This window comes from Bos taurus, chromosome 3 (assembly GCF_002263795.3).
Source record: "Bos taurus isolate L1 Dominette 01449 registration number 42190680 breed Hereford chromosome 3, ARS-UCD2.0, whole genome shotgun sequence".
NCBI lineage: Eukaryota > Metazoa > Chordata > Mammalia > Artiodactyla > Bovidae > Bos > Bos taurus.
This window is the reverse complement of record NC_037330.1, coordinates 29558426-29583226: the sequence shown is the minus strand read 5'-3', so window position 1 is coordinate 29583226 and position 24801 is coordinate 29558426. Positions and strand designations below refer to the sequence as shown.

At 37.9% G+C, this 24801-nt stretch overlaps 2 protein-coding genes and 1 long non-coding RNA gene across 6 annotated transcripts in view; 1 reads left to right on the top strand and 2 right to left on the bottom strand.

The window, feature by feature from the left end:
• The window catches only part of RSBN1 (round spermatid basic protein 1), a 43249-nt gene extending 39119 nt beyond the window's left edge, over positions 1-4130 (bottom strand). The window contains exon 1 of one of the 2 annotated variants that reach the window (XM_059883040.1): positions 3354-4130. In XM_059883040.1, coding sequence (XP_059739023.1) covers positions 3354-4059 — 706 coding nt within the window. In that variant the 5' untranslated portion in view covers positions 4060-4130. The remainder of the gene's footprint in view (positions 1-3353) is intronic. The other variant, NM_001206227.1, reaches the window with a different exon arrangement.
• A 470-nt stretch (positions 4131-4600) lies between these two features.
• Positions 4601-9252, top strand: LOC112445972 (uncharacterized). Its single transcript, XR_009493885.1, has 3 exons — positions 4601-4689; positions 5770-5862; positions 8874-9252. It is a non-coding gene; the product is annotated as an uncharacterized lncRNA (long non-coding RNA).
• The window catches only part of PTPN22 (protein tyrosine phosphatase non-receptor type 22), a 58896-nt gene continuing 39144 nt past the window's right edge, over positions 5050-24801 (bottom strand). For 2 of the 3 annotated variants that reach the window (XM_024988885.2, XM_024988884.2), the window contains exons 12-21: positions 24571-24647; positions 23620-24437; positions 20761-20844; positions 20495-20604; positions 19054-19081; positions 15547-15630; positions 15188-15303; positions 13611-13641; positions 9583-9660; positions 5050-7331 (exon numbers count right to left, since the gene is read on the bottom strand). In XM_024988885.2, the coding sequence (XP_024844653.1) occupies positions 7267-7331; positions 9583-9660; positions 13611-13641; positions 15188-15303; positions 15547-15630; positions 19054-19081; positions 20495-20604; positions 20761-20844; positions 23620-24437; positions 24571-24647 (1491 nt within the window). In that variant the 3' untranslated portion in view covers positions 5050-7266. Of the gene's footprint in view, positions 7332-9582; positions 9661-13610; positions 13642-15187; positions 15304-15546; positions 15631-19053; positions 19082-20473; positions 20605-20760; positions 20845-23619; positions 24438-24570; positions 24648-24801 lie in introns of all 3 variants that reach the window. The other variant, NM_001192503.2, reaches the window with a different exon arrangement.

Here is a 24801-nt window from a genome sequence, read left to right as displayed (position 1 = left end):
TTAAGCTGTGGATATCCGTAACATAGAACACTACTCAGCAATGAAAATAAGTGAGCTATTGATACATACCACTTGAATAGATCTCAAGGACATGCTGGATGGAAAAAAATCTCAAAAGACTGCACACTATATATTCCATTTATGTAACATTCTCAGAATGATAAAAGTATAGACACGGAGAACAAATTAGTGGTTTCCAGGGATTGGGGAAGGTGAGGAGACACAGTAAGTTCTAATATTACAAAGACAGAGCACAAGGGAGATTTTTGTGGTGACGGAATAGTCCTGTACCTTGACTGCAGTGGTGGTAAACTAATCTACAACTGTTAAAACAGCACAAAATTATAGGCACACCACTGTAACAATGTTAATTTTTCTGGTGTTGATATTATATAATAGTTATGTAAGATGTAACCTCTGGAGGAAACTAGTGTAGGGTAAAGACCTCCCTGTATTATTTTTGCCATTTCCTGTGAATATATAATTATCTCAAAGTAAGTTAAAAGAGTTCCCGAAAATCTGAGGATAAGGGAAGATATAGTTCTATAAATAACAAGGGTCGAGCAACTCTCCTTATTAACCTTAGAGTTGTTTCAAGGACCAAGCATAACAAAATAACAAAAAGCAGCTTTTACAGTATCTAATAACAGCCAAACATTGTTTTAAACGCTTTCCACATAGTGTCTCACTTAAGCTACAAACAATCTTACAAAAGAAATATGCTATGCTAAGTCGCTTCAGTCCTGTCGGACTCTGTGCGACCCCATAGACGGCAGCCCACCAGGCTCCCCCGGCCCTGGGATTCTCCAGGCAAGAACACTGGAGTGGGTTACAAAAGAAATACCTCAACCTTATTTTACAGATAAGAAAACTGAAACTGAGGTAGCTTAAGATAATTTGTCCATAGTCACACAGTAAGTGGTGGAGCCATGATTTACACTCAGATTGATTCCAGAGGCATGCCTCCAGCATATCACAATACCAAGTATAAAGATATTCAGTGGGAAAACAAAAGGTATCCATCAAAGTGTTGTGCAAAAGCCTGGATTAAGCAAAGGTTAAACCAGTTTATTTTCTGCAAGATTCTCAGAACTTTTAAAATGTCAGTGTGTGTCATGTATCTAGAAGGCTATTATATTGTTTTTTCCCTCAATGTATCTGACCAGGGAACCTTTCCCTCCAGAATACATAACCAAGTCTCATTCAAAAGTCAAATTGTTTAAACTACAGTTATTGTGGTGATCATTTTGCAATGTACACAAATACTGAATCATTACTTTGTATACTTAAAGATAATATAATGTTACATATCAGTTATATCTCAATTTTTAAAAAAGTTAAAATGTTTAAATGACCTCACTATAACCCACTTTTCCTTCAACACACTGGCAAACCACAAATGCTTGGAGCTGTACTGTACAATGTGGTAGCCACTAGCTGAAAGGAACAATTTAATTAAAAAATAATTAGAATGAAATAAAATTAAAAATTCAGTTCCTCAGTCACACGAGCCAAGGCTTCAAGATTTGTCTGAAAGGCCACATACTAATGGCTACCACACTGGGCAACACATTTATGGAAAACATTTTTATCACGGGAAAAAAGTTCTGGGAGGCAGCACTGGGTTAAAGGTTTGTTTTTGTTTGTTTTTTAGACACGGCCTCTGCAATTTTCAGAGACACACACTGTGAATTATACATGCATTTGCTGCTTCCCCCCATAAAAGGAGGCGAAGTCAGAAATTCTAAATGGAACTGGCTACTGCCACTCTGATGCCAAAGAACAGGGAAAAGGTAAGCAAAGAACTGGAAAAAATGAATAGCAATATGAAAAAGCAACACCATGCAGCTGAACTAGGATGAAGCTTGAACTAGGATTCAGGAGATCTGGGTTCTACTCCCTATTATGCCAATGATTTTTTTTTTAATTTTTGGTACTTGTTACTAATTAACTGTGACTAGATTAAAAGTCTCTTCACTACTTTAGGCCTGGGTTTTCACTCTTCTACAATACAAATTTGATTTGGATGATCTCTAAGATTTCCTCTGGCTCTATACAATTAAAACCCACAAAAATACATACACACATGAAATAAGAAAGTGAAAAATAAAGGTAAAAATAAAACAGAGCAAAATTATTGCATACTGGTGGTGGAAACTGGCACTCCTGTCCATCTGGCACAAGTTCTATTCCTCAGGATAAGACTTAGATACCAACAAAGGAAGAAAAATTTAATTCAATTCAATAAAAACTTACTGAGCAATAATTTCCAACAAACTGCACCATCACAAAACGAAACGATTAGCCCTAGGTTAAGACCAAATATGTGTAAGAAATCCAAAACTCACCCAACCTGAGACTAAAAGACTAGTTCAACTGCCCCAGTACTAAGAACACAGAAGTATTTTAAACTCTTCAGAAGATAATGCTAAGAAATTACATAAAATCACCTACAAAGTACAAATACATGGCATAGTCAAAATTCTTATCCGCCCCCCCCCTCCCCACACCAAAGAGAATGAAAATAAATGCTACAGGTACTTTCGAATAGGATAACAGCAATTTTTGTGAATCTAATTTCTCTAGAACCCACACTCACTTAGTAGAGTCCTACATTTTCTGGATTATATTCTTGACTTTAGTAAGTTTACTGGAAATAAATGCATTCTCAATCTGTTGTGCCAGGTAAATTAAAATGCAACTGGAATTCTTGTCTCTACTATCGCCTACTGAACATTTCCACTTTTCAGAGGCTCGGCTGGTCCTATTTTCCAGGATCGAAGAGGAGAGAAAGCCCTTTCCTGAAAATTAAAAATGATTTTTACCTCTACATAAAAAAAAAAAAGATAAACTGTGTTTGATATCTCATCTTTCAGAAGCTAAGGCAACCTGTGAGTCCAGCTAATTAATCTCGGTAAAAATTCAAACTCCTTAATAGCCCCAAACCATACTCGTTAATATTGTGGAGCTTTCCATCAAGGAAAACGGGGCGGGGGGACATTTTAGCGACAAGCCTTTACTTCAGACAGTTTTTAATACCCCACATACTATCCCATGCCAAGGATCTCGAGGCGCGGAAACCCTGGCGATTTTGAAAACAAACGTAAAGGCTCCGGGAGGGGGGAATGGTAAGGGGGTTAGAAACTGACAGCTCGGCCTCGAAGCAAGAAGCTTCAAGTAGGTCAGACGGTGTCGACGGATGGAAATCCAGGGTCCACCCCAGTGGGCTTAGGGGAAGAGAGCAGCAGGAGGTAAGCGGAGGGCAGGCGTCTTTCAGGATTAAAGGGGCGGGATATCGAAACAGAGAGAGACCCAGATAGAGCCCGAGCTCGGGGCAGTTCGGCTGCTCTCACCTCTCTTGGGGGCCTTGAGGAGAGGCACCCCTCCTGTCCTCTCGCCGTTTTCCTGCTTGTCCTTGTGCTTGAGCTCTCCCGGAGCGCAGGGGCCGGGGTCACCATCAGAGCCGCGGTGGTGATGGTGCTTGTGCCGCTCCTTGTGGCCCTTATGCTTGGGCCCGGCTGCGCTCACCGTCAGGGGCGAGAAGGTGAAGAGGGCCGAGGTGCCCGGGGCCGGGAGCGGGGCAGCGACAGCGGGCCCGGCGGGTGCCAGCGAAGGTGGTGGCGGAGGCGGCAGGAGCAGAGGCTCAACAGGGCCTGGGACGGTTGGGGCTGCATTCGTTGGCGGCAGCGGCCCGGGATGTTGGCGGCTGCGACGCCGCCGGTGAGGGGGAGCGAGAGGGGGGTCTTGGCTCGGCCGCCCTCGCTTCTCCTGAGACCCCCCGCTGCTCGCTCGGCGCTGCCGCTTCACTCCCCGCGGCGAGACCCCAGCGTGGGGTTTCTCCTTCCCGTCTTTGTCCGCCTCCTCCTGCGCCGCCACCGCCCGTACTACGCGCACCGCTCCGACCTGCGCAGCCATTTCACCCACAAACACACATTTAAATGGCCCGACCGCCCCCCCGTCCGCGTATCGCGCAAGCGCCGCCCGCGCACGGCCCGCTGGGCATTGGAGTCTCTCCCCCACCCTCCACTTCTCGGCCATTCTTCGTCCAGAGCTGAACATGCCGGAAGCGGCACTTCCCGGTGTTTCTCCGCTGGCCCCTCCGACCGAGCTCTATTGTAAAGTACCCAAGGCCGCGCAGAGCCTCACGGGAGCAGTAGTTCCCCGCGCCCCCGCCGCGTCGCTAGCTCGTCGAGCCGAGGAGCAGAAAGAGAGCGTGCGCCGAGTCACGCTTCGGGCTGCGACGCAACCGCCGCTGGGCGGAGAGTTGCCGCCAACCGCCTTAACGGCCGAAACAATGTTAATAGCTTTCGAAGTCTGTAGGCGCGTTCCCATTATCATCTCTGTGTGCCCCTTCGTCATTTTACACGGAGTAGGTGGTCTCCATAGTTACTTTTCAGTTTGCTATTCCTCTCTTAACCTTTGTGAGGTAAAAGAATCTCCGGCCTTTTACAACCCTGGACAAGCGATGAGATGCAGAGGAAAAGGGAACATAGTACCATAGCAAATGAGGGCGATTTTGCTTTAAGATAGAATGGAGCTGCAAATCAGACATTTCTGAACCTCTTCCTGGGCAGTAATTGCTATGGTTACAAGCACAGGCGCTACAAGGCAGGTGCAAGAATTGCCTGGGAGCCCGCTGAGCGCCGCCCACCTCTCCATCGAGTCACAGCCCCTCTAGTGCCTGGAAAGGTAGAGTCTGTCTATTATTTAAATCCGTTCCTGCAGTTGCGGAAAAATTCTAGATGGAAACGTATGTTTTGAAATTTCTTAAGATTTTTGCAAATCGTAAATATACGGCTGCATAAATTTGAGAAGTGTGTTTACCATAACACACTCCAGAAATCATCACTACTCACCAAGTTTTCTGCCCGGAAATTTATTTACAATTTGATCGGAAATTTATTTACAATTTGATCGTCACGTTACAATTTTACCGCCTTGATAAAGATATTTGGAAGTAATTGATTACAATAAACTACTCAAGATAAAATCACTGTGGTTTGATACCACTAGTATCATGAAGTATTCAGCTCAGTGAACACTATAAAGTTAGTTTAAAAACCAGAAAGTTTATTGAGCACCTCTTGTATACAGTACACTATACAATAAAAAGGTAACATTTCATCTAATGTGTGTCTTTATTGGGATTCCTAATGAACAATGTTGAAGAACAAATGTCTATTTCATTTTCATAAAGTTATAAACTTTTAAAGTGAAATCATTATTAGTCAAGGGGAATCCTTTGTAATAATCACCCACGAACTTGGTTGTTATATACAAGTAGATTTGAAAGATCAACTTTCTTAAGGCAAATATATATAGAAAATATATAGAAAAAAATTTAATAGTACCTCTGGTTAGTTGGATATAAGTTGTACATGTTTTACAGGACCTTTGAAATGAAAAAATGCTACTGTATAAACAAAGCATGTTTATACAGCTACTTTGTTGTTTTGTTTTGTCTTTATTTATTTTTGATTGAAGGATAATTGCTTTACAATATTGTGTTTGTTTCTTCCCTGCATCAACATGAATCAGCCATAGGTAAGCATGGTCACTTCCCTCTTGAACCTCCTTCCCGCTTCCCACCCTACTATTTTGTTGATTATTTTTCTAGATTTGGTAATTGAACAACTTTGGCTAAAGCTTTTCAGGAATTGAACATCTTGTTATTTGGTATATCCAAACAAAAGGCTGATTACTGTCATTAAGTATATATTTTATTCTCTTTAGGTGTAACTTCTTTTCTCACTACTTTGTTTCCCACAGCACTTGGAAAAGGATGTGTACTCCTAAATGGCAGAAATAACTCCCAAGAATCAATCATTTTCACAAGCAGTAATTTTGTACTGCAACCACAAGGTAAGATTTTTCAAAACACTTTTTATAGTAACATCTGAGAATGTAGACATTTAATTGAGGTCAAATTTTTACAAATCTTTTAACTTTATATTTAGGTAGAAAGGTAAAGGAGAATAAAAATAACTTCTAAAAAGGAAAAATAAGTCCATTCTAAAACTTTCTCATACAGCATTCTCTGTACATAAGTTTAAATAACAAACTCCTATTTGTGCTTTCCAACCCAATGTAAATGAGATGAAATGTAAAACTTCTGACACTTATTTGCATATTGGTCTTCTTTTAAAGCTAGCATCATTCCTTCCAAAGAAATCCCAGGGCTGATCTCCTTCAGAATGGACTGGTTGGATCTCCTTGCAGTCCAAGGGACTTTCAAGAGTCTTCTCCAACACCACAGTTCAAAAGCATCAATTCTTTGGTGCTCAGCTTTCTTTACAGTCCAACTCTCACATCCATACATGACCACAGGAAAAACCATAACCTTGACTAGACGAACCTTTGTTGGCAAAGTAATGTCTCTGCTTTTGAATATGCTATCTAGGTTGGTTATAACTTTCCTTCCAAGGAGTAAGCGTCTTTTAATTTCATGGCTGCAGTCACCATCTGTAGTGATTTTGGAGCCCAGAAAAACAAAGTCTGACACTGTTTCCACTGTTTCCCCATCTATTTCCCATGAAGTGGTGGGACTGGATGCCATTATCTTCGTTTTCTGAATGTTGAGCTTTAAGCCAACTTTTTCACTGTCCACTTTCACTTTCATCAAGAGGCTTTTGAGTTCCTCTTCACTTTCTGCCATAAGGGTGGTGTCATCTGCATATCTGAGGTTATTGATATTTCTCCTGGCAATCTTGATTCCAGTTTGTGTTTCTTCCAGTCCAGCGTTTCTCATGATGTACTCTGCATATAAGTTAAATAAACAGGGTGACAATATACAGCCTTGACGAACTCCTTTTCCTATTTGGAACCAGTCTGTTGTTCCATGTCCAGTCCTAACTGTTGCTTCCTGACCTGCATACAAATTTCTCAAGAGGCAGATCAGGTGGTCTGGAACTCCAGTACTTTGGCCACCTCATGCGAAGAGTTGACTCATTGGAAAAGACTCTGATGCTGGGAGGGATTGGGGGCAGGAGGAGAAGGGGACGACAGAGGATGAGATGGCTGGATGGCATCACTGACTCGATGGACGTGAGTCTGGGTGAACTCCGGGAGTTGGTGATGGACAGGGAGGCCTGGCGTGCTGCGATTCATGGGGTCGCAAAGAGTCGGACACGACTGAGTGACTGATCTGATCTGAACATTATTACCATATCTTCATGGTTGATATTATGAATATACACTTATTTTAGCTAGCAGTATTCTATTAGTTTTATTTACAGATTCACTTGCAGGCAATATTCCAAAGCTGTTTTAAATTTTCCAAGTTGATGGTGGGTTCCTTGGTCCTTTGGGTTTTGAAAAACGATTTGCAAAACCTGGGAACAAAAATAAAACTGAATGAAAAAAGATCTCTTATATAGAAATGAACGCTTTTTCTTTTGAGTATATTGTAATATGTGGAAGTATATGGATTTTTTTTTCCTAAAAGGTTAGCATCTTTGATCAATTTAGTAATAGATTATAAAAGCATTCTAGTAATTACATTAGTGCTTAAATGATGACAATAAAATTCTAATAACACCTTAAATTTGTGGAACACTTACAAATTTAATAATGGTAATGATTAGATGGTTATAATAGCCTTTAGTAATTCAATATTTTTTTCTCCAATATTGAGATAATATTGACATATGTATGTTTACATGTGACATATGTATGTTTAAGGTATATGAATATGATTTGATACACATAAATACTGTGAAATGATTAGCACATTAAGGTTAACACCTCCATCGCCTCACATCATCTCCATCTTGTTTGTTTGATGAGTTTTTAAGATTTTTCTCTTTGATTTAAGATTTTTCTTTTAACAGCTTTCAAATATATAATACAGCACTGCCTGCAATGCAGGAGACCCGTGTTTGATCCCTGGGTCAGGAAGATTCCCCTGGAGAAAGGAATGGCATCATCTCTAGATTACTTATAATACCTTATATAATGTAAATGCTGTATAAACAGTTGCTGGTGTATGGCAATAAGACAGTTGATGGAGGGCTTCCCTGGTGGCTCAGTGGTAAGGAATCTGCCTGCCAATGCAGGAGATACGGGTTCGATCCCTGATCCGGGAAGATCCCACATGCCACAGAGCAACTCAACCCATTGTTGCTTTCAGTAGCTAATTCGTATCTGACTCTTTGCTACCCCGTGGACTGCAGCAAGCCAGGCTTCCCTGTCCTTCACTATCTCTTGGAGCTTGCTCAAACTGATGTCCTTTGAATTGGTGATGCCATCCAACCATCTCATGCTCTGTCACCCCCTTCTCCTCCTACCCTCAATCTTTCCTAGCATCAGGGTCTTTTCCAATGAGTCAGCTCTTCACTAAGCCCTTGTTGTAAAGTTAGACAGGCCATGAGCTATTGAAGTGGTGTGTCTGATTGAGAGAAAAGAAGAAAGCAAGGAACATTTATGTTTCAGGCAAAGTTTGGTGCTTTTTCCATAGGTTATAAAATATCCTATATGAACTTTTTAACTAAATGATTTAATAAGAATAATAACTGTTTTCTAAATATAACGTATTAAACCTTAGAGTTAATGTAATCCAAGTAAAAATTTTAAAACACAAAAAACAGATCCAGAGATTCTAGTTAAATACTTTGCCTTGGTGAGATAGGGACCATAACCCCAGTTGTGGCAGAGATTGCTACCTGTCCACCCAAATTTTTCTTTGTTTCTTCTTCAGGAATAGAATAGTATATGGGAAACTTATCTGCCCAGTATTATTGCATTTTCTGGGTGTCTTTTATAGTTTGGATGTAGCACATGCATAGCATAATGTTGCCTCTTCCAGGTTAGTGCTTTAAGTCCTAAAGAGGAGGCCACACGTCTTCAACATTTTTCTCTCTTCTTGCCACCTACAGGATGAATGCGTCTGCAACAGTTTTGATCATTCAGATAAGGACAATACCATGGAGCAACAGTTCCCCAGGGTGTGGTCCCTGGGACTACTGGAGGTCCCCCAGACCTTTTCAGGGGGTCTGCTTTTTGGTTTTTAGTAGTAATATCCTATACCATTTACTATACATCTTACAAAAAAACTATATAATATTACCTTAAATAGTATGAATTTGTGTTATATAAATAGTAGAATGCTTAATATAAAATTATTTTAAATTTATAATTTATATTAAAGAGCAACTGGGCAAACAGTTCCTTTAAACTGTCAGAATTGTGCTTCACCTTCTGCTGTCGAATGAGTTTAATAAGATTAAATAGTAGCATCATCTGCTGTTTTCATCACACTTGCATATTTCTTATAACTTTGCTTAGATATGAATTAGAGTATTAATAGTATTTCAGAATTTCTGCCTGTGGCTTTCACATTCATTTATTACATGCCAACATGATCATTTGGTACCTAGTTTTATTTTCCACATATGCTAGGCAATTCAGGCCTATGTAACATGTAAGAGGAAGCTGAAAATAAAAAGATAAATGGCATGAAAAAGAATATAAACATAAGGACTTATACATGTAACCTTAAATCATATTAATGTTGTATCTCTTATACTACAAATGAATAATTAAGGTAAACGTTTTTTTAACTCTACTGGAAAGTAACACACATACCAAAATTCAAAAAGGAGCTGGAGTTTTTTGACCGAGCAGTCTCTGCAGGCTTGTTTGGTGGGGAAGAATTACAGATACCTAGAATCAAAAGAAAAAATTGTAAGGGAAGAATGAATATAGACTCAGACAACATAATTGTTGAGATTAAATGTTTCCTCCAAATTAATTAATACTTCTAGATAAACATCACATGTAACAAAATATAAATGCTTACAAATGAGTTCATACTACAATTTTCTCATTCTTGTGTGCATTTTTTTTTAAGTTTTCTTCACAAACATTGTATGGTAAACCCAATACTAAAGAGAATCACCAAAATATTCAAGAATATGATCTATTTTATTGTGAATGTACTTTCTATGGGGTTTACATTTTGGTTTTCAACTGCATCTTACTTTGCATTCTGATCACTCTTAAGTACATTTTTAAATAATTTGTTTTCCACATTAGCTCATCTATGGCAAGTCTGTAGTTTTTCTTCCACCATCTTCTACTCTGGAATATCTTTATTCACTTTCCAACCAACATTTTTCCTATTTTGGATGTTTCTAGTTAGGTCTAGAATATTCCAAAAAGCACTGTTATGTTGCTTTGTTTTGCTATTTTAGCTCCATATAGGTAGACTTAGAAATACATTTCTCTTCCTATCACATTAATATATTCATATATCAATATCTACCCAATTCTGAAAACAATCCAATGAAAACATGGTCCGTATTTTGCACAAGTACTGTCTTATCACCAAAAAAAGATAATTCCAGGCTTGTATGAACTTTCTAGGAAACAGTACATAATTGGGGAGAAATCACTAAATATACACCTTTATTTGTTCTCATCATTTTCAGAATATAGTGTGAGGACTGCATATATGTTTGTACACACAAAAAATTCTAGAAAGCCCTCACACTTCCTGGAGCTACATCAGTATGAATCACTAGCTGCTGCTGCTGCTGCTGCTAAGTCACTTCAGTCGTGTCCAACTCTGTGCGACCCCATAGACGGCAGCCCACCAGGCTCCCCCGTCCCTGGGATTCTCCAGGCAAGAACACTGGAGTGGGTTGCCATTTTCTTCTCCAATGCATGAAAGTGAAAAGTGAAAGTGAAGTCACTCAGTCGTGTCTGACTTGTAGCAACCCCATGGACTGCGGCCTACCAGGCTTCTCCATCCATGGGATTTTCCAGGCAAGAGTACTGGAGTGGGGTGCCATTGCCTTCTCCGATGAATCACTAGAGTATATCATGAATTTCAGTCAGATTCAAGTAAAATACTTATTGAATACCTACTAGTGCTAAGAATTAGACTAGCCACTGATGATAGAGACATGGATAACAAGTGGGTGAAGGTGAGAAAGTTCAGGAGATAGCTATCATCCCTATATTGCACATGAGCTGAGAGTTGTAGACATCCTTCAGAAAGAAAACAATTGTCCCAAAAGGGAAAATTGGCGTTTTATAACTGGAGACAAAAATTTTGCATATATAGTGAACTACTATTTTGCTTATAGCTTGTCATGGATACTTTTATGCTTCCTGCCCAGCATTAATTCCTTCTTCTGATAATTGAATTTTACTTTAAGAAATCACCCCTTTCCAATGTTCACCTCCCATATCTCTTGTGGAACTAATCTACCCATAGATCAGAGAGCTGATTTATGACCAGGGCTATCAGTTGGTACTTTGCCATGGTCACCAGTTGTTTAGATCTGACCTCATTCTCTATTGGTCAGTGTCTATGTGTAACAATTGTTAAATATAAGGCATGACACTATCCTCTTAATCGAAGCATTAAATATACTGGCGATAATTGGTTTAGGTTTGACCAAGACAAGCAGGCCTAACAACACTAGTCGTCTATCAAGCTGTGGTTTGAGCAACCAGGAAGGAGCTCAGTTTTTTTATCATAAGCCTGAAATCACATGGTAAAAGCCTGCCTGAGTATTCTAACAGACAGAAACAAAGTTGGGAGATATGGAATAAGAGATTAGGCCCTAATTATATCATTTGAACTCTTGGTCATAAGTCAATAAATTCCTCTTTTCTGCTTAAACTAGCTTAAGTTGGGTTTTCTGTCACTTGCAAGTAAAGGATTTCTCAGCAACTAAAGTTTCCCTCCAAAAGTAGCATTGGATATCATAGCTGACATCTTCAACTCTTGTCACCAGCAGCCATAAAGTGAAAGTGAAGTCGCTCAGTCGTGTCCGACTCTTTGCGACCCCATGGACTGTAGCCTACCAGGCTCCTCCCTCCATGGGATTCTCCAGGCAAGAGTACTGGAGTGGGTTGCCATTCTTTTTCAAAAAACAGATTTTGTAACATATCTGTCTAAAACTCTTCTGTGACTTCCTATTGGGTCATTAACATGACCTATAAGGGTTTATTTTCTGCTTTTTTTAAGAGAAAGAAAATGATGTTTCGTGAAAGTGAAGTCGCTCAGTCGTGTCCAACTCTCTGCGACCCCATGGATTGTAGCCTACCAGGCTTCCCTGTCCATGGGATTTTCCGGGCAAGAGTACTGGAGTGGGTTGCCATTTCCTTCTCCAGGGGATCTTCCTGACCCAGAGATCGAACCCAGGTCTCTCACATTGAAGAAAACGATGTTTCGTAAGCTAAGCTAATCAAATCAATCTTTGGCTAACTGTTCAATTTACGCATGTTTTTGCTTTTTGCCATTTTATTTCTTATGCTTTCTATTATAATTTGCTCTTGAAATGTTTTAATTCTCTTTTGACTGACTTCAGAAGAAAAACTATATTTTCTAATCATGCTTTCCTGAATTTGCCTGCAATCAGGAGATCCAGGTTTGATCCCTGGGGCAGGAAGCTTCGCTGGAGAAGGGAACCCACTCTTGCCTGGAGAATTCATAGACAGAGGAGCCTGGAAGGCTACATACAGTCCATGAGATTGAAAAGAGTTGGACATGACTAAGCAACTAACACTTTCATACTATGATTTCCTCTTGAAATGTTTAAATTCTCTTTTGACTGACTTTAGAGGAAAGAGTATATTTTCCAATCATGCTTTATTATAGGTAGGAAATTAGTTCACTTCAGAGATCAAGTGTGGTAGCAATAAAAGCAGACTAGCACAAGCTTATGGACAGGGAGATAAGAGTGAAAACTCAGAAGAGTAATATTCAGCTATAAACCTTCTTACTTAGCTAACACCTTACATCCAAGTTTTCTCAGTGCTCTTTGTCCCTCCCCACAATACCAGTATAGCTGTTTAATCCTTGATGATTAACCCGATGGATCAAGTTTGTAAAAAATATACCACCATATACTTTGTAGTTATAAATAGGATTTTGAAGATAACCAGTTTCCCATAGTTTCAGGAGTCAGGGTTTTGTTTTTATTACAATATAGGAAAAACAGTAAGCAACAGACTTTTATTGCTAATAATATTTGGTAAAAATGGAAATGTGTCAATACTTTGCTTATTTCATTAAATCAACACATTTGTTTCACAATATGCTTTGCTGTGACTACTTTCAAAGAAAATATATCTGAGGTTAGACTGCTGGGAGGTTTAAATAACACAGTAATGACAGCATTTTAGGATGTATAGAAAGTGCCAAACATCATACTTTCTATTATTTTATTATTATTCCTATGAATCACACAGAGACTTTTCCCTCCCCTTACTCCCTACCCAGTATTTTTGCATTGTGGAGCCTAACAACAGTGCAAGGCCTGGAGGTGACTATTCTGATATATAGGCCCTTAGCAAGGTTCTGTTTAAGAATAGTACTGTTAATTATTTTTCCCAGTGGTTGTATAAGGAAAAATTACATATACTGAAAGTGGTATGTGAAGTGAAAGAAAGTGAAGTCGCTCAGTCATGTCCGACTCTTTGCGACCCTGATGGACTGTAGCCCACCAGTCTCCTCAGTCCATGGAATTTTCCAGGCAAGAATGCTGAAGTAGGTTGCCATTTCCTTCTCCAGGGGATCTTCCCCACCCAGGGATTGAACCCGGGTCTCCCGCATTGCAGAAAGTGGTATATATATATTCTAAAAATAAGTAACTTACTCTTTTTCACGTTTCGTAAAATTTTCAAACTCTACAAAAATGAAGAAAAGGAAAACGTTAGTTTTTTCCCTGTGAAATCCAAACACTTTAATCAACTAGAAATATAGACTTCAGTCAAGAGGATTAATTTCTTTAAAAATGGATATCAGAATACACAAAGTTATTTTTCTATCATGCCATTTTTAACTCAATGCCAAGTCTCTACTTATCTTGCTGTTTAGAAATAATACTATTATTCTGTCATGAAAAAATACGGAGTTTCTACTTTTCTTCTTTATTTTTTAAACTATTTTATGTACTGATTTATTAATTTATGTGGCTGCACTGGATCTTCATTTGCTGCGTGACAGCTATCTCTAGTTGTGGTGCATGGGCTCCACAACTGCAGTGGCTTCTCTTGTTTGGAAGCATGGGCTGTAGGCACACAGACTCAGGAGTTGCAGCTCGTGGGCTCTAGAGTGCGGGCGCAGTAGTTGTGGTACACAGGCTTAATTGCCCCTCAGCATATGGAATCTTCCCAGACCAGGGAAGGAACCCGTGTCCCCTGCAGGTCTTAACCTCCATGTCTTAACCACTGGACCACCTGGGAAGTCCCCTACTTCTCTTCTTTATTAAGTGACCGTTCCAGGACCCACAGTGGCTTCTGAAGATAGCTGTGATACATTCCCAGTCCCATTCTAGTCAAAAAATTTGCCAGTCATATTCTGTACTCGATTTACTGAGATTCTCTTCATACAATTAACCATGCTACTTCCTTCTCCGTCCTTTAAGCAAACCCATATCTTCTGCCTCCTTGATGGTGGAATCTCTAACTTATCTCTTCTAAAATTCTACCCAGATCTCTTCTTTTCTTCACATTTCCTCAGGGTGTATGTTTTTCCACTCTGTTCCACAGTATATTATTTTTTTGATAATTTTCATTTTATTTCTCATATAGGTATTATATTCTAATAATTAACTATACTCTTTTCAAGGACATTTAGATGTCCTTTATGACATTTCTATTTTTCTAACACTTAACAGAGATGTAATCTATATAATAGATATTTTAAAATTTCTTTTTGAAAAATTTTATTTAGATTTTTAAATACAGATTATTTGTAATTCAAAATATCCTAGTGAAAATGCTCTCATCTTTGTTCTCCATCTTTTTCTTCTGCTTTGTTGGTGTATGTTTCTTTTCATAAACCAATATCATGCCATTTTAATTATTCGGGCTTTATAATATTTTAATACCTGATAAGACTACCCTTCTTTCACTGCTTTTATTTATTTATTTATTTTGCTGTTTCCTGACTATTCTGGCTCTTTCCCCGCACATATAAACTTTGGAATCAGTTTGTCTAGTTTCAGGGGGAAAGAAGTTGATAGTTTTGGGGGGCATGCTCTAAGGTGCTTTTTTGTTTTTTTTTTTTTTTAATTTTTGGCTTCCCTCTATTAATTTTGATTGCTGTGAGACTAACAATCAATATTAGTGAAGATATTTAGTCTAATTTTTTCATCTTAATGCTGGAGGGTTGGAGTGATAAGGGTTAGGACACCTCTGGTATATTCCCATAAACTCCTATCTTTTTTACCTTACTCCTTGTAAAATTCTTTCCAGGAGGTTTCAGTGTCTGTTTTGAAGATGTTGAATTTTCCATGGTGTTAGGACAGCTCGTAGAACAAGTCTCTACAGGTTGAGCCTGTGTACCTAAAAAACAAAATGTTTTGTTGCATAGCTTCTTAAGACTTCAGATTACATACAGGTATATATTCAGTAATTCTTAGCTTGATTTTTCTGTACATTATTTTTGCAATAGATTATGCATTTTTAAAATTTATTGTCTTTATCTTATTTAATCATTCTTTGTACCTTTTCCATTTAGGTCCTATTTTATGGTCTCATTTTATGGTCTCATTTTTCTATAAATTTTGAGAGAGTACTGTCACTTACAATCTTCATCAGCAAGAAGGAAGGACTCTAAGGTTCTCTCTGGCAGTGGAGGTGGTGGGGAAGAAGAACGATCTTGTTGTAGATCTATGAAAAAAAATATACAAAAAAAAAAAAAAACTATCAATTGAAAGTCCTAAGTTAAGCTCGTATTTTGAGACAAATGTATGATATTGCTTATTTGTGGAATAAAAAAAATGGTACAAATGAACTTATTCACAAAACAGAAATGGAGTCACAGATGTAGAAAACAAATTTATGGTCACTAAAGGGGAAGAGGAGAGGGATAAATTGGGAGATTTGGATTTATATATACACACTGATATAAAATAGATAACTAATAAGAACCTACTTTATAGCACAAGGAAATCTACCCAATACTCTGTAACGGCCAATATGGGAAAAGAATCTAAAAAAGAGTGGATCTATGTATATGTATAACTGATTCACTTTGCTGTACACCTGAAACTAACAACACTGTAAATCAACTAAGCTCCAATAAAAAGTATTAAAAAAATCCCTTTTTGGTTTTATATTATTTTTCCAATTTTTCAATATTAACCTGTAACAGCCAAATATAAAATTATCTGAACAATGACTGGAGCCTCAAAATTTTTGTTATTGTAGCTCTTTAGTCAGTGAACCTATGCTTTATCACAAATTTAATAGCTGATTTATAAAAGTACTCTTCCAAAGAATTTGAACCTGACTTTAATCAAGCTTCTAGTCTTACTATAATTTTGCAGGGAATCCTAGAGATAGAGGAACATGTTAAATAAAACCATGAGGATACAAACAGCCAAATTTGGAATATTAACAGTCTTAAGGACATGCCCTTCAACAAGTAAATGGCAAGAGAGAACATAAAAAAAGAACTGTTACAAACTTTAAAAGGCTTAACACACATATAAAACAAATGCAAGATGTAGACTTTGTTTGAATCCAGCTTCGGATAAATCAACTGTAAAACATTGTTTGAAAAAAAAAAACACATGCTTGAGACAATTCAGGAAAATGAACAAAGTCTGGATATTAGATAATATTAAGCAATTATTAATTTTATTAGTGTGATTAATGCTATTATCGTAGGTTTAAATGTATGTTTGAATATTTCTGTGATTTGATTGTTGTTGTTTAGTTGCTAAGTTGTGTCCGATTCTTTGGGACCCCATGGACTGTAGCCCACCAGGCTCCTCTGTGGAATTTCCCAAGCAAGAGTACTGAAGTGAGTTGCCGTTTCCTTCTCTAGAGGATCTTCCTGACCCAGGGATTAAACCTGTGACTCCTGCATTACAGACAGATTCTTTACCACTCAGCCACCTGAAAGCCCATTTCCGTGATAAAGAATTTTAAATAATGGAGCTATTTTCCCACAACATAAGTCCTAAAGATACAAATGGTGTTCTATTGATGTATGCTCCTCATTGTACAGCACTAAGTATAATTGTATACTCTATTAATGTCTTTTGAAAATGAATACATGGTTAAGTGCTAAAGTTTTATCTGTCTTTGTTCATTGGGTTTTTTAGGTCTCAAGACTTATCTATAAAGCAAGTTCTCTTGTTTATTGCTTGTTTCCTGGGTAATATGCAAAAATTAAATATCAATGCAGTACTTCCATCACCGAATACAGTCACTGGCAAATAGTAGGCATTTAATAAATATTTGATAACTACTCTAAAGTAGCTTATCACTTTCCAGTTTGATTTTAGGAAGTATTATGAGAACTATAACTTTCAGATAACAATATCCTGCCAAATACCTTCCCAAAATACCATTTTCACCTTAATGCTCCCCTGATAAAGAACCTACAGTGCTTATTACTTATTAAATCTAAATTCTTCTGCCAAATTTTATGTGTGATAAAATACACATAACAATGTTTGCCGTTAATGACATTTAGTACATTCATATTGATGTGCAAATATCACTGCAGTCTGGTTACAAAATTTTAATCTTCTGAAAAGAAACTACACGCCCATTTGGTAATCACTTCCCATTACCCCCAGATCAGATGGGCAACCACAAATCTGCTTTCTCTCTATATAGATGTGTTTGTTCTGGATATTTCATCTGCATATCCTTTAAGTCCTTCAGAACTTTCCCACATTATCTATCCAGATTTATTTTTCTTATTTCCCTAAAATAGAACCTCTGTTGCAATTAAATTAACCTACTTACAGTTTCCTTACAGTTTATGATCTGTACCCATCATGCTTATTTTTACCTTTGAGTCACTGTTACTCTGATCTCTGCTCCTGGAATTCACTCTTTTTTCTTCTATCAATAATTTTCGATTTCTTTTCTCTACTCAATGAAACCTTCCCTAACCACTCCAATGATGCCTTTTTTTTCCCCCAGACTCCTGGTGATTAGAATCAATGCCATATAGATAACTTAATAGTTGCAATGAGTATTAATTCTGTCTACCCAGTTTGAGTACATATATAATCATTAAGCAACCCACTCCAGTCTTCTTGCCTGAAGAATCCCATGGACAGAGGAGCCTGGTGGGTTACAGTCCATGGGATCACAAGAGTCGGACACGACTGAGTGACTAACACTGTAATCATTGAGCAAGTGCTCTTTCTTATATATCCTGCCTATTCTAACATTGGATAAGGCACACCGAACTTTAAATGTTCATTTAATAATTACCTAATGAAAATTATAATAGGTAACATTTAATGAGGGGCTTCCCTGAAAACATTTAATGAGAACTTATTTGATAACCACTGTGCTAAAAGCTTTATACTTCTTTTATCTCACTAAATCCTCACAAAAATCCTCTTAGAAGGGAAGTTCTATTATCCTCATTTTGTCAATGAGAAAAATCACAGTCCATGGAGTCGCAAAGAGTTGGACATGACTTAGCAACTGAACAACAGCAATATATAACTTAAACAAGGTCATAGATTTTGATAACTGTTGGTAGGCCGGGGATTTGAATGAAAGTCTACCTGACTCCAAAGCCCATGCTTTTTAACGTCTATGTTATACTACTTATTTATATATTTGAATAATATGTTAATATGAATAAATATGTTAAGGGTAACTACTACCTGTCATAATACATGTAAAATACCTATCAGTGTTCAATAACTGTTGGCTGTTGGTGGTATTATTCATTGTGTAAAACAAGTAAGAAAGTACTGGAGAGGCAACAGCAAGTTAAAAACCTAAGTGGTCAGAAATAGTTTTTCAGAATGACAGTGTTAACAATGATAAAACCAGTAAAATGGAACTGCTGCAAAGTTTTAAGAAGTTGTATCTGAAATAGTTGGGTTGTATATCAAGGAGGAGAATTCTAAAATCCTGTTTTCCTCTTACCCTTCACAAAACAAAACTACTAGGCTAGGAAAACCAGAAGTAAATCAATGAGTAGTGGAAGCTATTATGGAAACCATGCCATCTCCTGAGGTGAATTACTCTAAACTTAATGAGCCATTCTTGTAGTACAAATTGTTACGGCTAAATGTCACCTAAAGCCAAAGAAAATAAATGTTTTACCTGATTTTGGACTCCGGGGTTTTACACTCTGGAAGAAAAAAAAAAAGTGAAAGAACAACATGTACACAAATCTATAAACTCTAGGCAATAAATAGCATTTAAAAAAATTATATTTCTATACCGAGTTATGAAATGTTTCCCTATTTTTCCTAATTTATAAATATGCTGAATGAGTTGTGAAGAATCAACTACTCTTACAGTGATTTTTTTTTATATGTCATGACTTTTGGTTCTAAATTGATCCCTTCTGTACTTATTTCCTCCTACTCAGAACATTTCCCTGAAAATTTAATTTAAGTTTAGGTTGTTGCAATTGAAATTACTTCATGATGCTGGAATAGAGGGATTGTTCTTTTTTACCCTAGGACTTGTTAAGATAAAGACCACTAGCAGTAACAGTAACAGTTACTAGTACATTAAAAGTGTAATTTAAAAGGTAGAGAATATTTTTACCACCACTGCAACCGTAGGTATGTTTAAATGTTTTAGATAATTACTCTTCTGATCTCTGAAAGGTTAAGATAGTTGGTTCATCATAGAATTGTACACAAATGCATAACAGATTGTTGAAAGTGTAGGTTTTTCTTCTAGAACCAGATAACACAATTCCAGAAGGTTTATATTAAATAATATAGACATCTGTTATTTTTTAAAAACTGCTCTCTATAATATGGTATCACAGCTAACAAGAAACTGCCTACCAGATGACTACTATGAACAAGCAATCTATTTATGAAACAATATTTTTGCCTTGATTGTGCTTTATGAATAAGGTCAAATGTTTACTCTTTCACTAAATCTTCCTTGATCACTTCCAACCTGAAGGGATCTCTCACTCTTTCAAACCTTAAGAGCTTTCATATGGCGTTGATTATATTTGTCTTGTTATAATAAATCCAGACAAAAATAGACTTTGTATACACATGCTATATCTCTACTGCTAAACTTCAAATTTCTTAAGGACAATAACTGTATATTACACATATCTTTTTATTCCCCACATTCTCTACCATTGTTTTATAAAAAGTATCCGCTCAATATTTACTAACTGATAGATGTTAAAAATATATAAAGACAAGACCACAGTCTGTTGAATCTTAGTGAGTAGAGTCAGAAAAAATAGTTATTGAACTTGCTTGGTCTGCTGCTGCTGCTGCTGCTAAGTCGCTTCAGTCGTGTCCGACTCTGTGCGACCCCATAGACGGCAGCCCACCAGGCTCCTCTGTCCCTGGGATTCTCCAGGCAAGAACACTGGAGTGGGTTGCCGTTTCCTTCTCCAATGCAGGAAAGTGAAAAGTGAAAGTGAAGACGCTCAGTCGTGTCCGACTCTTAGCGACCCCATGGACTGTACCCGCCAGGCTCCTCCATCCATGGGATTTTCCAGGCAAGAGTACTAGAGTGGGGTGCCATTGCCTTCTCCATTACTTGGTCTAAGTCTTACCAAATCATCAGATTTCTTTGATTCAGATGTTCCACTGCATTCTAGTGATGTTCCAATTTTTACCTTCACAGGTGAAGATGAAGATGTGGGAACACCCTGTGGGAGTTCTCCTGTAATATAAATAAATAAATATGATTCAATTCTTAGGAGTATTGTAATTTTAAAGGGCAAATGTTACTCAGCATTGGCACACAGAATTCTGAAAGGACCTGAGGAATAATCTAGTTAATCCACACTTTACTTTACACTCACTGAACTGTACTCACCGGCTTCCTCTACTACAATAAAAGATTCAGGTGTCCGTTCAGGAAGTGGAGGAGGGATTTCATCATCTATCCTTGGAGAAGTTGCTATCAAAAATATAATCACAATTTTTAATTAGAAAAATTCAAAGATTTTTTAAAAGATACTTAAGCTGGTATCTGTTCACTCAACAATCCACAGAAAATTCTTATATTCTAATCTTGATACAAATTATGTCAAACATCACTAAGATGTATAAGCTGGTATCTGTTCACTCATGGAAAAAGCAACATAAATTCTCTCATCCTAAGTTGTAAACCCAGGTTTTTTTTATTATTCTTCAAAATTTACTTCTTTTAAAAGCCCAAGGATATTTTAATTAAGTTGCTGAGTATCAGTTAACATAATTAAAATTTTATATTAATTTAGGAAGCTTTGAATTGTTTTCTGCATAACTTTTGCCCTTTGTTTTACATAGAACATACAATACAGCATCATGAAGCACCTTAACATGCCAGATTCAATTACAGAGGAGGTAAAATCATAAAGATTTTAGTATTTCTTCTTCATTCTTATAGAATTAAGAATATTGACATTTTCCTTTTTACAAAACAATGGTATAACAAGGTTTTCTGTTAATGTATTTCTATAGATGTGTTCAGAATTTTTATAGAATTTGCTGTTATGAGAAATTGCCACCAGATGGCACACATGTCAGTGTTGCTACAATCCTTGAAAAAGATTTGGTTTCCAAAGTTGGCACTCAGACAAGTTTAAGGTATTGTGGGTATCTAGAAAAATAAAATTTCTTTAAATCATAAAACAAGATCAAAGTATATAACCTTTCCTTCTAATCAAAGAAGGAACTAGATACAAATGAAATATTTTTATAACAAAGCTATGCATCTGTGTATCTTTTGAGGAACTCTGTACAGTGAATGTCATGGGTGGGTGCTCTGTCGCTCAGTCATGTCCTACTCTTTGTGACCCCAGGGACTGTGGCCTGCCAGGCTCCTCTATCCATGGGATTTTTCAAGCAAGAATACTGGAGCGAGTTGCTATTTCCTCCTCCAGGTGATCTTCCTGACCCAGGATTGAACCCGCATCTCCTGCATTAGCCGAAGGATTCTTTACAAATGATGTCATAGAGAAAAAGCTTTCTCTGTTTCCTACTTAGGTGGAATGTTTCTTCTTCCACATCAAACTATTACAATTGGTGACTGCAGTCATGAAATTAAAAGACGCTTACTCCTTGGAAGAAAAGTTATGACCAACCTAGATAGCATGTTCAAAAGCAGAGACATTACTTTGCCAACAAAGGTTCATCTAGTCAAGGCTATGGTTTTTCCTGTGGTCATGTATGGATGTGAGAGTTGGACTGTGAAGAGGGCTGAGCGCCAAAGAATTGATGCTTTTGAACTGTGGTGTTGGAGAAGACTCTTGAGAGTCCCTTGGACTGCAAGGAGATCCAACCAGTCCATTGTGAAGGAGATCAGCCCTGGGATTTCTTTGGAAGGAATGGTGCTGAAGCTGAAAACTCCAGTACTTTGGCCACCTCATGCGAAGAGTTGACTCATTGGAAAAGACTCTGATGCTGGGAGGGATTGGGGGCAGGAGGAGAAGGGGACGACAGAGGATGAGATGGCTGGATGGCATCACTGACTCGATGGACGTGAGTCTGAGTGAACTCCAGGAGTTGGTGATGGACAGGGAGGCCTGGTATGCTGCGATTCATGGGGTCGCAAAGAGTCGGACACGACTGAGCAACTGATCTGATCTGATCTGATCTGAATAGAGTATTTACTTCTACTTTCAAACCACTCGGTAATATGAAACATTGTTTTTGCCTAAGAGCTTTCCAGGTGGCGATAGTGATAAAGAACCCACCTGCCAATGCAGGAGACATAAGAGAAACAGGTTCAATCCCTGGGTTGGGAAGATCCTCTGGAGGAGGGCGTGGCAACCCACTCTAGTTAGTATTCTTTCCTGGAAAATCCCATGGACAAAGAAGTCCGGAGGGCTACAGTCCATAGAGTTGCAAAGAGTCAGATATGACTAAGCAACTTAGCACAGTGATTTTTGCATAATATGCAAAAATACAAAATTGTAAAAGAGATAAAAGTATGAAATTAAAGATTTATAAAAGATTAAAATCTCACACAGACTACTGAACACATATCCTCATCTATAAAGTTATTATAAAAAGACAGAAAGTGAAAGTGTTAGTCACTCAGTCATGTCTGACTCTTTGCAACCCCATGGACTGTAGCCTGCCAGACTCCTCTGTTCATGGAATTCTCCAGGCAAGAATACTGGAGTGAGTAGCCATTCTCTTCTCCAGGGGATCTTCCTGACCGAGGGACTGAACCGAGTTCTCCTGCATTGCAGGTAGATTCTTTACTGTCTGAACCACCAAGGAAGCCCCTATAAAAGGACAAGAGGAAATCAAATCCTCCTCTTCCTACTCCTGCAGGAAAAGAATTCAATTCTTAGCAATCTGTTCAATTTAGTATAGCCACATGGTTCTCCAACAAAAATTCTGAGTGACCATGTGGTACTGTTGATCGAATCTTTTCTGATGTTCTTTTGGAAGTTGTTTCTGCATGCTAAGGATAAACTGTGGACTTTTGATAGACACACTGAGGAACGAGGATTACTGCCTTTAGAAGCACGCCTGCTGGCATAGGTCCTGTACTAGATCTGATTGCCTCTACTGTTGCTTGTTTCATGGAATTTTTCTTTTCTTTTCTTTTCTTTTTTTTTTTGAGGAGGAGGAGGGAAAAGAGGCAAGCAGGGAAGGAAAAGGGGGAAGGTGAGATGAAACCAAATCTTATAGAAACAAAGTATCTAAAATGCCATACTAACTTTTAAAAATAACTTACCTACTGCTGCTGTCTCTTGGTTCAGTGGTGGGGGAAAGTTGGTCAGAGTACTCAGTGTTAAAGAATCATGTGAATTGTAATAAGGAAAGAGGGTTGTAGAGGATTTTGACAGTGAAGAACAAGGTAAAACACTTCCATCTTGCTTCTGAGGTAAATTAAAAGACGTCTTAGAATGAGCACTACTTGGAGACAATGATGAAAAATAAGGATCTTCTACTAAAGACATATAAGAATGCTCATTTAAAGCACCAGAGTCATGCTGCTTTGCATTAGCAGCATTGCATGTTTGATGCTTAGAGTCATGTAATGGTGAAAAATTCAGTTCTGCTGTAGAAACATGCATCACTTTTTGAGCCTGATCAACACAAGAATTGTGTGGTTGAGATTCCAAATAAAAATTTCCCTTTATGTCCAACTCTTTGCTGTCTCTCTCTTGCATCAATTCAAAGGGAGTTGATTTGGTCCGCAGTATTGGCTTCTTTAAATTAGAATATCTTCCTGCTGCATTTACAGGTTTAGATTTAGGATATGCTCCAAACAAAATGGAACTCAAGTCCAAACTTTGATGCTTCTGAAGAGGCTCCCCAGCTATTGGGAATACCTTTGTCTCCCATTTCATGGTTGTGTCAGCATTTTTGTTACAACCACAGTTCAGTTCCAAAAACTCTAAAGAACTGCTCTGTTTAGCAGAGTGCATGACTAACCCTTCCTTTTCATTTATTTCGGAAGTCCTGAGGTCAAAGGAAGAAGCTTCTGCACTTTTCACCCTTATCCTTCCTTTGCTCTGTTGGTTCATCACTGTTGCTTCTTTTATGTTACTGAAACAGAAAGAAAGTGATGATGATACCATATTCCAAAGAGGCCTCTTCCCATATCCTCTTCTCAGCATCACGATGAGATATTCCTCCCAGACACAATTAGACAACATTGTATGTGTAAAACTATACTCACCTTTTTGGTAAACTAGGAGAATAAGATTTTGCTTCTATGTTGGGATTTTGCTCAAAAACTGAATCCTTTGCTTGAATCTTCAAGAGAAGTGAGAGATTGATTTTTAGTGAAGCGATGGTCATGATAGATTTTAACATTCATAAGATGGAAAACTTATTTCTCAAAAAATATAAAGATTTAAAATAATTCATGAAAGAATCATATGAGTTTCCAAAATATTGAATGTAGCAA